The 13748-nt window shown below is 34.7% G+C and overlaps 1 protein-coding gene across 1 annotated transcript in view; it reads right to left on the minus strand.

Annotated features, from left to right (window-relative positions):
- LOC140166718 (uncharacterized) overlaps window positions 1-13748 on the minus strand; it is a 341892-nt gene that overhangs the window by 48917 nt on the left and 279227 nt on the right. Inside the window, exon 7 of the mRNA XM_072190217.1 lies at window positions 13378-13493. Coding sequence (XP_072046318.1) covers window positions 13378-13493 — 116 coding nt within the window. The remainder of the gene's footprint in view (window positions 1-13377; window positions 13494-13748) is intronic.

Raw genomic sequence — 13748 nt, forward strand, 5'->3', positions numbered from 1 at the left:
TACAAGTTGAAATGAAATTGCTATCTTCCGTAGATAACATACCATGCATTTTATTCACATGTTGAAATGATGACATTGCTGTCTTCAGTAGACAGCACTGTATTTTCTTTCTGAAGTTGAAATGAAATCACTATCTTCAGTAGATAGCACACCCTGTATATTTATTTCACAAGTTGAAATGATATTGCTATCAACAGTAGATATTTCACTATGCATTTTTTCACAAGTCAAATTGAAATTACTATCTTCAGTAGATAGCACACTGCTTTTCTAGACATTACTATCTTCAGATTGACCATTCAAAACAGTGCTACAAGTTCAATACTATGCATAATTTCCAGACAATTCTTCATAAATTGAAATGAAATTTCTATCTTCAGTAGATATCACACTACACATTTTTTTCACAAGTCAAATTGAAATTGCTATCTTCAGTAGATAGCACACTGTCTTTTCTTCACAGGTTGAAATGAAATTACTATCTTCAGTAGATAGCACACTCTGTATTTTCTTCACAAGTTGAAATGAATTGCTATCTTCAGTAGATCAGACTGCATTTTTTTCACAAGTCAAATTAAAATTACTATCTTCAGTAGATAGCACACTCTCTTTTCTAGACATTACTATCTTCAGATTGACCATTCAAAACAGTGCTACAAGTTCAATACTATGCATAATTTCCAGCCATCTGGAATACTTCACTGGTCTGTTATGCAAAATGCATCTCACCTTTGCAAAATATTTGTACAATGTTGCAGTCATATCACCCATATATCTTTTATACACTTGAATATCTGCTCACACATACAATGTCCATTAATTTGATACTTTTCAAATCCTCCAATATTAAATAAATATTGATATGAGGGCATACAACCACCAATTTTACATAAAAACATCACCATTTCATTGTAAATTGGCTTCATGATGTATGCATCATGCAATTCAAGAAATAAGTAGAGTGGTATAATTTGTTTTACGTATGTACAGTTATGAATTATAAAAAATGATATTGTGTATGGAACATGAAGCACCTTCTCTTGACTTTCACCAGAAGGATTCGGGTGCAAAACATAAAACATTCAAAGGCTGCTTTGTGTATCTTTTCTATGTTACTATTGTATGCTTGTATACAGTCTGTTATCTTTGTTGTCCATGATTACTATAGTTATTTCATGTAAAAAGATACCGTTGTGAAGGTTAAATAGTGAAGGGCATTATAAATTGAAAGCTGCTATCCATTCCAAAAATAAATATGTACACTCAAATATAAAATCAAACTATCAATAACAATATTGATAAAATAAAACAAGGCAGCCAATGACATATTTGCATCTGAACTCTCCACTTCCTCCTTGCTATTCTCGTCCTGCTCTTGACAGCTGCATATTGTGCAAATTATTTCAAAAATATGTATTACAGAAATCCAACAAAATGAAATGGTTGCAATGTGCTAGAGTTGTTCACATTAATTTTCTGATACATGTATAAAAGCTTTTGACATAAGGCAGTAACTGAGCCTGATTCATCTTTACTGTACTTCCTCCTGTCATGATTTAAAGACTCATCTATATATAAAACGGATGTGACCTATAAATAAATTATGATGTATCTAATGATACAACATTTAGTCATTACACACTAAAAGAAAGCAACCTGCTGTAGTTATTATTCATTAGTTACATTGTTTTTGCATTTGAAGGTCAATGCAGAGCAGGTGTTTTTTCAAAGGCAAAGGAATGCGTACTTTTAATTAGGCAGATATTACATGCTCTCTATTCTCTGAAACAAAATGCCACAACAGCAGCGCCTTCAGATAACAGCCAGTTCATAAAACATATCAGTTTTCATTTAAATTTGAAAATTATGTCTTCTTGTTTTTGTCAAATTAATCTCAAAATACAGGAATCCCTGATCCTGGAATACGGTAAGCACTGCACTTTATGCGTAATCAGATCTACATTGCTGATCCACTGGGTGTAATTGGATCCTAACAGCTTGTTGTACACATGGGGATAAAAACATGCGCTAATTTGAACTTAAGCCTATCATGGCATCGACCTTCGACAACCAAACTCTGACCATATTTTTTTTTGTTTTTCTCTTGCATGAAGTGGACATGTGGTCAATTACCTCGCTATTTCAGTCCTATACTTTTATTGATTACTACATCTCCCTTTATTCACACACACATGGGCAAATATATTACTACAGGTTCTTAGCCGATAAGTCAAATGCTTTGGACACAAACTTCTTTCTTAATGAGATGACCTTTGTACAAGGCGTATTTTCTTTCTTCCAAAAAGTTTAAGCTTTGCCTTTTCGTTGACATTATTAATATAAGTTCCAATGGATGTATCAAACAGCCAACCAGTTGCCATGTCAGCTCTATGGAGTTAGTTTAGGTAGGGATATGCCTTTGAGTCTGTAGGTGGACCTATATTACAAATTTTCATCCTATGGGACTCATTTCTAAACCTGAAGGCCAGATTTGGGGTGGAAGTTAACACAAAGTTTTCACTAAATTCTTGTTGTAAAGCATGTTGTAAGAAATTGTAGGCTTAAAATTCATGAAATTAGTCCAATTTTCAGACAACTTTATGGAAATTGTATGAAAAATAGCATTTTATATTGAAAAAAAAACTTGCAATGGAGGTATCAAGTACCCAACCAATCACTATTATGTAAATCTATATGCCAATATTAAACAAAGGGGCCATCCTTATACCAGAGGTACACATCCTCATATAGCTGTTTGTACTGAGAACTCCCTGGAATATCAGCATCAACTATTGGTATAAATTAGCTCTGAACAATCACAGTACCTCAGCTGGTCTATAATAATCTATCACAACCATGCAAATTCCAGGCAACCAGACTGATAATCACTGCCCAGCAGAAGTAGAAATTGAATATCAGAACAAACAGTGAGTAGACCAACCAGCACTTTGGGCATAACTTGAGATTGTATTCCTCAAAAATAAGTTTTCGCATTGGTTTAAAAGACTGAAACTTTTTTCCAAACCTTGAGACTCAATCATAATGTGAGGGCCGACCATCTTGCCATTTGTACACACCTCAAATATCTACCAACCAATCGGTATCTGCCCAGTAAAGCTGAGAATCTGTGAGTAACCCCACCATAGTACCTCAACTCATCTATAATAATCCATCACAACCTTGCAAATACCATCCAGTCATTTGACAACTGTCCAGTCAGGGTCAAGTGCTCATATATATTACCTGTTCAAGCAGTACAAATACCATCACATTATATCTTAGTCAATAAGTAAAATCGCCAATCGATCATATCTCTATGAATCATGCAAATGTAAAATGGTATTTCTTAACCCATTGTGTTCTGACAAGAAGAAGGAAAATGACTGCTTTTCTTTCACATTAAAATCTTAAATAACAATTTATTTTAAAAATGTAATACCAGAAGCTCTCTCATAGGTGTGCCACCACTTATTGTTGGCACTAGTTGTTGGCACTAGCCAGTCGGGCCGATAATACTAAAAAGTTACTAACCTGACTAAAAAGATTATCAGACAGATACTTACGAAAATTACGATATTTGGATGCATTGCCCTTAGGACACATCTGTTTTTTGAAGGGGGATAAGTACCTTTTTGGACAACATATATGTGTATTTTTTCTCTTCATAGCCATCTGGTAAATGCTAAATTGAAGAAATTTACTATTCAAGATGAGTGGAAACTTTTAGCTAAGGGTTGAGACCATTAAAATTGGCAAAAGAAACAAAACTCATAACATCATGTTTTGATACAAAGTAACCAAAAGTTAATCATTTTTGCCAGTTATAAACCAAACCAACTTCAGTGCTATGCCCCTCAATGATATGAAAGTTTGGATCATAAAGGAGATTCAAGAGAGTTGTTTAGGGTTTTGAAAAACATGGATTATATATCTGCCATATTATTTTCTGCCTCATTATTTATGATATTATTATCATCACCAGATGTAGTGCATCCAAGTCAATGTACTTGTAAATTATAACAGCATCATGGTCGGCAAAATGGCCTTTGTATGAATTATGATTATAGAATCCCCCCTTTATGTAATTGATACACGCATGTATAAAAAATAGAGCATCACATCAAAGGAAGACTCACCACGCTGACCTTGTATCTTATGAATCTCAATTAGTGACTATTCAGAAATACAGCTGTACAGCGCAATTTAGCTGATCATTCTGTCTGACAATTCCAATAACGTGATTTATCAACATGGAGGTGCCGTCGATATTTAAGGGATAGGCTTACTAATGATATAAAGAAACAAATAGGAGTTAATGAGGCAATGACCATCATATAGATATTAACATCTCTGATAGTGTCAGTTATCAACAATAGGGTGCTGTTTATATTTCAGAGATAACATTATAAAGAAATAAATTAATGTTATTAATAAGTTAAAAAAATTAATGTGGCAAACAACATGATATCGATATTAGTATCTGATAGCAACATTTATCAACAATGAAAATGACATTAAGAAACAAATGTAGTGATAAGCATCATAGAGACATTTAACATCTCTGACAGTGTCATTTGTCAATAATGAGGAGCTGTCCATATTTACAAGATAAAGTTATTGACAATCAGAACATATTGAAATGTAACATATGATGTGATTTGTTTAACAATGAGGTGCTGCTGATATGAAAGGGTTATGCTTTTATATTAACAATGTAGGCCTAGAAACAAAGTTTATTTGGCAATTAGTTTCAAACAGAAATGAACATTTCCAAAAAGTCCATATGTCCTGCTGATATTTAAAGCTTATAAACAAGATAAAATAAACAAATGTTACAAGCATCAATTACAATTAATTGAGCATCTCCAAAACAGCCAATTCTAAGTGATAAACTCATCAGTATTAATTATTATCATGATACAAATAACTGTAACGATGGTATATTTGACGCCTCTGATCCAGTGATTTATCAACATGTGTTGCTGATGGTATGTGGGATAAGCACACCTCTTTAAGTAACTGTTTAATTGTCATGGCAACCATTGTTATTTAAGCACCTTTTGTGACACAAATGTGACACTTTTTGTTTCTAGACACTTTCCAATACAAACAATTCAAATAATATGTGAGTGGACGCGGCGAATCAGCCCGTAAACTTGGCAAATTGTATACTGAGTTAAAGTGTAAAATGTATGTGATGGTAGTATTCATAGGTGTATCAATTGCTATGCATAAGTATCTTATCAAACGCTGTTTAAATCAATCAATAATACTACTGCTGAAGAGGATAATAAGCTTCTACCTATTTCTATAGAATAGTTCTTGTCTTTGTTTGCTTTGGCTAAATCCTGTTCAAGTGGTAGATAACAAAGCATTGTATTTTGTCTAGGTATGTATAATCAACAATGAACAATGAGAGGATAATTCTGAACCTCATTGACTTGGGGATGATTTGAAATGACCGCCAATTATGACTGTTGGATATTTATTACCAGAAATGTAGAAAAAGAGACACATGTAGAACTGATAAAAAATACAATTTTGTCGAAGGAACAGAGTTCAACAAATCATAACCCCGCTTTTGGATATCGTTTGAAGTCAAATGATATACCATTTTAAAGCTTATGATATATATTTTCTAAACACAAAATAAAACAAAATTGACCGGGCCGACTTTACGGCTGATTCGCCGTGTCCAGTCACATATATAACTGAATTTGTTTACAAATAGTTGAAATTAATAATGGAACTTTTTGTGGTAATTTAAAAATGCCTCTTCTCTGTAAAATGATAACATTGCTACCAATTCTGATCACTATAGTATACAAGTCACACCATCTCTCACCACACTGCCTCGTTATCTTCTACATTACTCACTTTAATTAGTCATCATTAAAAATCACTAAATCATAGTTAGCCTTTAGCTGCTTGAATTAACTTATAACACATTGATTAAAACATAAACGTCAGATCGATGATATAAAAACATAATAACACTAGTACAGTAGCCACTTGAATGCAAATTTGCCTGCAAGGCAAAGTGGCCATCTGAATGAACAATGCTTCCAGGCAAAGTCTATATTTGTCCAAAAAACTTATTTTACAACTTGATGGCACACAAAAGAACAAAACGGCGATGTCCACCATGCCAGGAAGCATGCATTGAACACAACTGACAAGTAGGCATAGTGTCCAGTGCATGTTAGATGTCAATGGCTGCCTGATGTCCACCATGCCAGAAGCATGCATCAAACAAAATTGACAAGTAGGCATACAGTGCAGTGTATGTTAGATGTCAATGGCTGCTAGATCGCTTAATTTAAGGGCACATAGACCAAAAGGAAGTGAGCTATCGTGTTCAAACCTTAACCTACACGTTAGCCTTAAATGTGCTAGGTACTAAGTCAGTGGATACCAAATTCTTCAAATTCACACAAGATTTTGTAAGCTGTCAGTTTGTCAGACTTGTCATATTTTTGCTTTGTTATCTATGGCTTTTGCAGGGTTGTGGTTTCAATGCTATAGATGACACGTTCATCACGAGGGCCATATATATTATAGATGTAGGGGTCCAAGATTTGAAAATGGTCCCATTGACAGGAGACTGGGACATGTAACACTCACTGACTCTTAGTTCTCCTCCAATAGACTTCCAATATAGGCTGATTAAACATGATTTTGTGGTTTTATGAGGACGTGTGTACTTTGAGCCCCTCCTTGGATCCAACATATGTACATGTTACTAAAAATGGTAGTTCCCCGCCCCAATAAATCTGTGATTACAAATAGGGCAGCCATGACAGTGGCAACCATAATTTATATGCATTCACTGGACAACTCAGTGTACTGATCTGAGGCAGGTGTCCTGCTTGTCATTGGCTGGGCAACAGAGGAAAGAATAAACAGTGTTTGGCTCAATCAATAGTCCACCAATTTCCACAATCCCAGGGTTGCATCTATATCTTCACCCCTACCATAGTTACCTGCTAAATACGTCTCAACGTTTCCTTCATCCAACTATAACATCTGCTCTTATTTACCACACCTTGATAAATTTTCCATCTTTTATTCACATTTTGAGCAAAAAATAGACAGATAATAACACAGGATGATCACAAGCCCTCAAGCGTCTCATCAAAAATTGACGAAACAACGAGCTCAAAACAGGAAGCATAGAACCTTTTTTCTCTCCCCTTTCAGCTTTTCTGTTGAAGTCAACAATATGCTGTGAATATAACAAGGAATTATAGGACAATAGAAGATGCTCATGTGTATGGCATCATTGTCATTCATTCCAGGGAACATCAGGGCCCTGGAACTTCCGACATCTGTCCAACATATAGCGTACAACCCTAACACGCACCTGATGCTGACTTCTTTTACCTTCACCGTGCTATTACAACGTTGCAGTTCATTACTACATTCAAATCTTAATGTGCATCTCTTATTTGATCAATTCCTTCTGCTCTTATTCATGCTGTAATGTAAAAGTTGATTTGTAGACGCTTAAGACAAAATATATCATATATGAATTTATTTTATCTAGTGCAAAATTTAAGAACATAATGGTTTCCTTTTGAGCTCATGCAACATGTAAATGGATGGGAAGGAAGAGAAGTTTGAGTTTCCATGCCAAGAACTTTGACAGGTTAAAAACCAAAAGTATAAGAATCATATATCTCATCATGTCTCTCTTTGGTGGATGAAGAGTCCCAGTTATAGATTTATTATTTAAGAGTGACAAAGTTTGAAAGTGTTTGAATAGACATATTCAGATATGTCTAGTAACTTTTTATTGGACTGGTAAAATTGCACAATTTTGCATATTTGAACGTGTTCGTAACGTTTCCTACGCCTTTTTAGGGCATAATGTAGAAACGGTGCCCAAAATATCTGTGCCAAAAATTGCTTGCCCCCCCTTTCGACCTGCCAAAAATCGCTTGACCCCCCCTTTCGACCTGCCAAAAAATGCTTGCCCCCCCTTTTGGCCTGCCAAAAATCTTTGCCCCCCTATAATTCACCCCGGGGTACACATAATTATTGCACCACCCCTTAGATATAACAATGTCAATGGCTGCCTGATGTCCACCATGTCAGGAAGCATGCATTGAACACAACTGACAAGCACGCATAATAGACGCCAATGGCTGCCTGATGTCCACCATGTCAGGAAGCATGCATTGAACACAACTGACAAGTAGGCATAGTGTCCAGTGCATGTTAGATATAACAATGTCAATGGCTGCCTGATGTCTACCTTGCCAGAAGCATGCATCAAACAAAATTGACAAGTAGGCATACAGTGTATACATGTTAGATGTTCGACAATGTCAATGGCTGCTAGATCGCTTAATTTAAGGGCACATAGACCAAAAGGAAGTGAGCTATCGTGTTCAAACCTACACGTTAGCCTTAAATGTGCTAGGTACTAAGTCAGTGGATACCAAATTCTTCAAATTCACACAAGATTTTGTAAGCTGTCAGTTTGTCAGACTTGTCATATTTTTGCTTTGTTATCTATGGCTTTTGCAGGGTTGTGGTTTCAATACTATAGATGACACGTTCATCACGAGGGCCATATATATTATAGATGTAGGGGTCCAAGATTTGAAAACGGTCCCATTGACAGGAGACTGGGACATGTAGCACTCACTGACTCTTAGTTCTCCTCCAATAGACTTCCAATATAGGCTGATTAAACATGATTTTGTGGTTTTATGAGGACTTGTGTACTTTGAGCCCCTCCTTGGATCCAACATATGTACATGTTACTAAAAAATGGTAGTTCCCCGCCCCAATAAATCTGTGATTACAAATAGGGCAGCCATGACAGTGGCAATCATAATTTATATGCATTCACTGGACAACTCAGTGTACTGATCTGAGGCAGGTGTCCTGCTTGTCATTGGCTGGGCAACAGAGGAAAGAATAAACAGTGTTTGGCTCAATCAATAGTCCACCAATTTCCACAATCCCAGGGTTGCATCTATATCTTCACCCCTACCATAGTTACCTGCTAAATACATCTCAACGTTTCCTTCATCCAACTATAACATCTGCTCTTATTTACCACACCTTGATAAATTTTCCATCTTTTATTCACATTTTGAGCAAAAACAGACAGATAATAACACAGGATGATCACAAGCCCTCAAGTGTCTCATCAAAAATTGACGAAACAACGAGCTCAAAACAGGAAGCATAGAACCTTTTTCTCTCCCCTTTCAGCTTTTCTGTTGAAGTCAACAATATGCTGTAAATATCACAAGGAATTATAGGACAATAGAAGATGCTCATGTGTATGGCATCATTGTCATTCATTCCAGGGAACATCAGGGCCCTGGAACTTCCGACATCTGTCCAACATATAGCGTACAACCCTAACATGCACCTGATGCTGACTTCTTTTACCTTCACCGTGCTATTACAACGTTGCACTTCATTACTACATTCAAATCTTAATGTGCATCTCTTATTTGATCAATTCCTTCTGCTATTATTCATGCTTTAATGTAAAAGTTGATTTATAGATGCTTAAGACAAAATATATCATATATGAATTTACTTTATCTAGTGCAAAATTTAAGAACATAATGGTTTCCTTTTGAGCTCATGCAACATGTAAATGGATGGGAAGGAAGTGAAGTTTGAGTTTCCATGCCAAGAACTTTGACAGGTTGAAAACCAAAAGTATAAGAATCATATATCTCATCATGTCTCTCTTTGGTGGATGAAGAGTCCCAGTTATAGATTTATTATTTAAGAGTGACAAAGTTTGAAAGTGTTTGAATAGACATATTCAGATATGTCTAGTAACTTTTTATTGGACTGGTAAAATTGCACAATTGTCTGGTAGCAATTTTGCCCATTCATGAGACTCTAGCATGTCAAATAGGTAAAGGATCCTACCAGGTTGATATTATACTTTTATTGCTTTTTTGTTTGGCTAGGTTCAAACAATTTAGGAACACCCCGGCATTTTCATTTTTTTCAAGCAATACATTTTTTTTAATTATTCACAATAACCCTATATTATGAAAATGGTAGCAACCTACTCTTTTGGAGGACCACTATAAAAAATGAAATCAGAATGTCTTTCTTGATTCCTCCTGGTAATTATCCTCCCAATCCTATTGGCACCAATTTCACAATCGTCATCTCTTATCTTGTTACCCCTGCAAGTTATGTCCTTGTCCCCTCTCGCGTCCCATAGCACTCCATATGCTCAACTGCTTCCCCTATTCTTTGCACTGCTTTAGGTTGCCAATGACTTGGATGTTTTGCATTGTGGTATAAATCATTCATCAGAGTCTCAGTGGATAACAATAGAGGTTATCTGTGTTCTATAAGCTGCATATCCTATCAGCGACTGCTATACCTTGTTTAGGACTTTCAAAAGAAGTACCTGCATGTGCAACCATGACTGTTTCAAAATAGCCCGCCAAAGTCATGAAGGTAACTCCGAATTGGTTTGAATGATGAATACTAGGGGAACCAGCGCCTTATAGTTAGAAGTCACACATGATGAGTAAAATGGATAACCTCTATAACATCAGTCTTGGCCACTCATGAAACAAGCAGTATATTCATAATCAGGCACTCAACATACTTTGTTGTTGTTTGTTGTTTGAAGTTGATATTGCTTAATGCCTAAAGAGATATACACTGTTTTTCTACACATGTAAAATGATAACTAAATAAATCATTTGGCGCACAAATTGATTTGTTTTCTGTATAATCAAAATCTTAATTTATTTCAGAGACCATTCATTGACTCATTTGAATGGAATTTTCAGCACTTAAATAGACAATTTCATGGGAAAGAATATTATTAAATAGAAAAACTCCATATTGATATTTTCTTTCAAACAACTCAGTTACTTGAATGCTTCACATTGTTATGCAAAGTGGCTGTGGGTAACAAAATTACAGCTCCAATAGCTGCTTCCAGTGATTTATAAAAATAAGGATTTGAGAATTTGCTGTTGGAGGTAGATCATCAAATAATTACTTTATGATTGATGAGGCAGTGGTTTTTAATACAATGATTATCAGGGAATTGTCCTAGCCTATGAAGGAATTCCTCAAAGACTACAAGACAAAATTAGTAACATAAAGCAGCTATTTGAATTGCAATATTAGTATGCTTTACACACAGCATATTGCCTTGCTTTATTTTTCCATGTTTTGTTGAATTATACAGGTGGGTTCAAAACAATACTTGAAATGTTTCTCAAAACAACTAAAAAATCCTCTTTTCTCAAATTCTTATCTCCAACACAAATTTATGCATGCTTTTATTTCACTTTTAAGCATTTGTATTAAATTTCTGTGATTTTTCTTAAAGATATATTTATAAATATAAAATTTTTTCCAATACAAAGGCCCTCTTTGGCACCAGCGCTACTCTCAGGCTATGTTGATGTAGTACATTATTCTAAGCAGGCAAAAGTTTACTATCCAGGCTGGTCCAGCTATATAAAATATGGGCTAGTCTCATGATACATGCTGCAGCAAATCATTCCAAAATCATATTATACTCAAAATCTGATAAGTTTGAGCGAGTTTCTGGGTTTTTTTAAAATTTAAATAATACCCTGTACTGTATTCCTAACCTACTGTCTGTTCAATTAGCTTAGATTCTTGAATGTTTAAGATATTTGAAAAAATATAAAATTGTGGTCAAAGTCATCAAAGAAAAGTGTTAGCACAGCCTTAGACCTAACGTGATTTATACTTTTCAAATTCTAAAGTTCAATTTAAAACCCCATTTCTTTTCAATTTTGGTCTTTTCCCACGATATTTTTATAAAAAGCCGTAGAACGTCGGGTACCATAAACTTTTTGGAATCAATCCATTTAGAGCAATGGGGAAAAATGTCACAATGCGCAGAGATGGTATTTATTCAACCATCCGCATCAGGAAGTATTGTCCAGCAAATTTGCCAGTATGCCTAATTTGTGTTGAAACCCTACTGTCGAAACATTACGTTATTATTTATTGGAACTAAGGTTTTCTAAAATAGGCCCAGCTTATATAAATACATTGCTTGTGTATTTATTTATTTATTTATTTATTTATTTATTTATTTATTTATTTATTTATTTATTTATTTATTTATTTAGCGAATGGGTCTGAGAATGCGTCTGAGAAGGTGTAGGCCTATAGGCCTATTATAAAACTACACATTTATTTTCAATTTGTTATTTCGGTTTGTTTGTTGAATAGGCCTACAAACTGAAAAAACTGTGAAACAAAAGAACTTTTATACAAGAAAATATTATTTAAAACAATCAGGTTACAGAAAACATTTCTTGTAAAGTTACTGTATCTGAAAATTCTTGGGAAGGAATGGTGGTATTAAACAAAACTCAATTTACATTGTAAAAACAATTTGTAAACCAGTTGAAATGAGAACGAAATCCATAATTTTAATGTCCTTGTTTAGGAAAAATAACGCTCAGAATAATATTATGCATAAAAACGTATCATAGCCATATAATTTCGTGTAACAAAAACCGGTGGACCATCATCACCTATAGAACCTATCCAATAACCGGAACGGTATAACAATTGAAATGGCAGGACAGATTGGTGGACATATTGTTTTGCTAAATTGGATAGGGTCTATGCCCTAAGTTGAGAATGGACCGTCCCACTCGATTTGTAAAAAGGTCGCGAACCCTTTCGGTGGACCCAAGTAACTGCCCAAAATGAGGCAAAATTGAAAAGAAATGGGGTTTTAAATTAAACTTGGGAATTTGAAAAGTATAAATCACGTTAGGTCTAAGGCTGTGCTAACACTTTTCTTTGATGACTTTGGCAACAAGTTTTTATTTTTTCAAATATCTTAAAAATTCAAGAATCTAAGCTAATTGAACAGACAGTAATTATCATCCTGGACACATAAGTAAGTCACTTGAAATGATGCTTATTATTTACATGTTATGAAAGTCAAAGTGGACATTTTCAAAATATTTAAATAAAATAATACAAAAACAATTTAAAATAATACAAAAACAATTATGTATACTCAAACTTCAAAACTACTAATAAATCTGTACATCATCAGCTACAAACAGATGGTGTGCTTACCTAAACATAATGGATGGTTAGTATGTTTATACCTATTTATAATTAGCTTGATGAATTATGTGATGGTGATCAGGCCAAAAGTGGCAATTGTAAAAATTATAAATGCTCACACCTTTTCAAGCAATGACCTCAACTACAGTAGGGTTGGTTACTGGGCGAAGCTGATGATGATAGCAACTCCATTTTACAATTGCCTCCCGTGGCCTGGTTAGATCATGTCACAATTTTTTGGTCATTTTTTTAATCTGCATTTCAGTATCCTTTTTCTTATTTGTTGCTCACCTTTTTCCAAGTAATCTGCGGTGTTGGATCACCTGATGCTGAGCAAGGGATAGTGATATCCTTTCCTTTCATCTGCTGGTACAAACCTTTGGGTCTTCTCACAAAAACAGGTGGATCTAATATGACACAAGAAAAAAATGGATACAAAAAAAGGAGATAAGAATTGTTAAATTAAACATGTGCTCTATGATGGGATCCATTCACTATGGTAATTTATACTGTGAATAACTACCCAATGCTGACCCAGATTCATTCTAGCTTGGTTTAGATAATTTTAGGGCAAAAAGAAGCAATCTTTACCAATCCCACATATTATATTTCCCATAACTACACCCTACATTATTTTTTTATTATAGTATGTGCAAAAAATG

The sequence above is a fragment of the Amphiura filiformis genome, chromosome 12 (genome assembly GCF_039555335.1).
Source record: "Amphiura filiformis chromosome 12, Afil_fr2py, whole genome shotgun sequence".
NCBI classification, from domain to species: Eukaryota; Metazoa; Echinodermata; class Ophiuroidea; order Amphilepidida; family Amphiuridae; genus Amphiura; species Amphiura filiformis.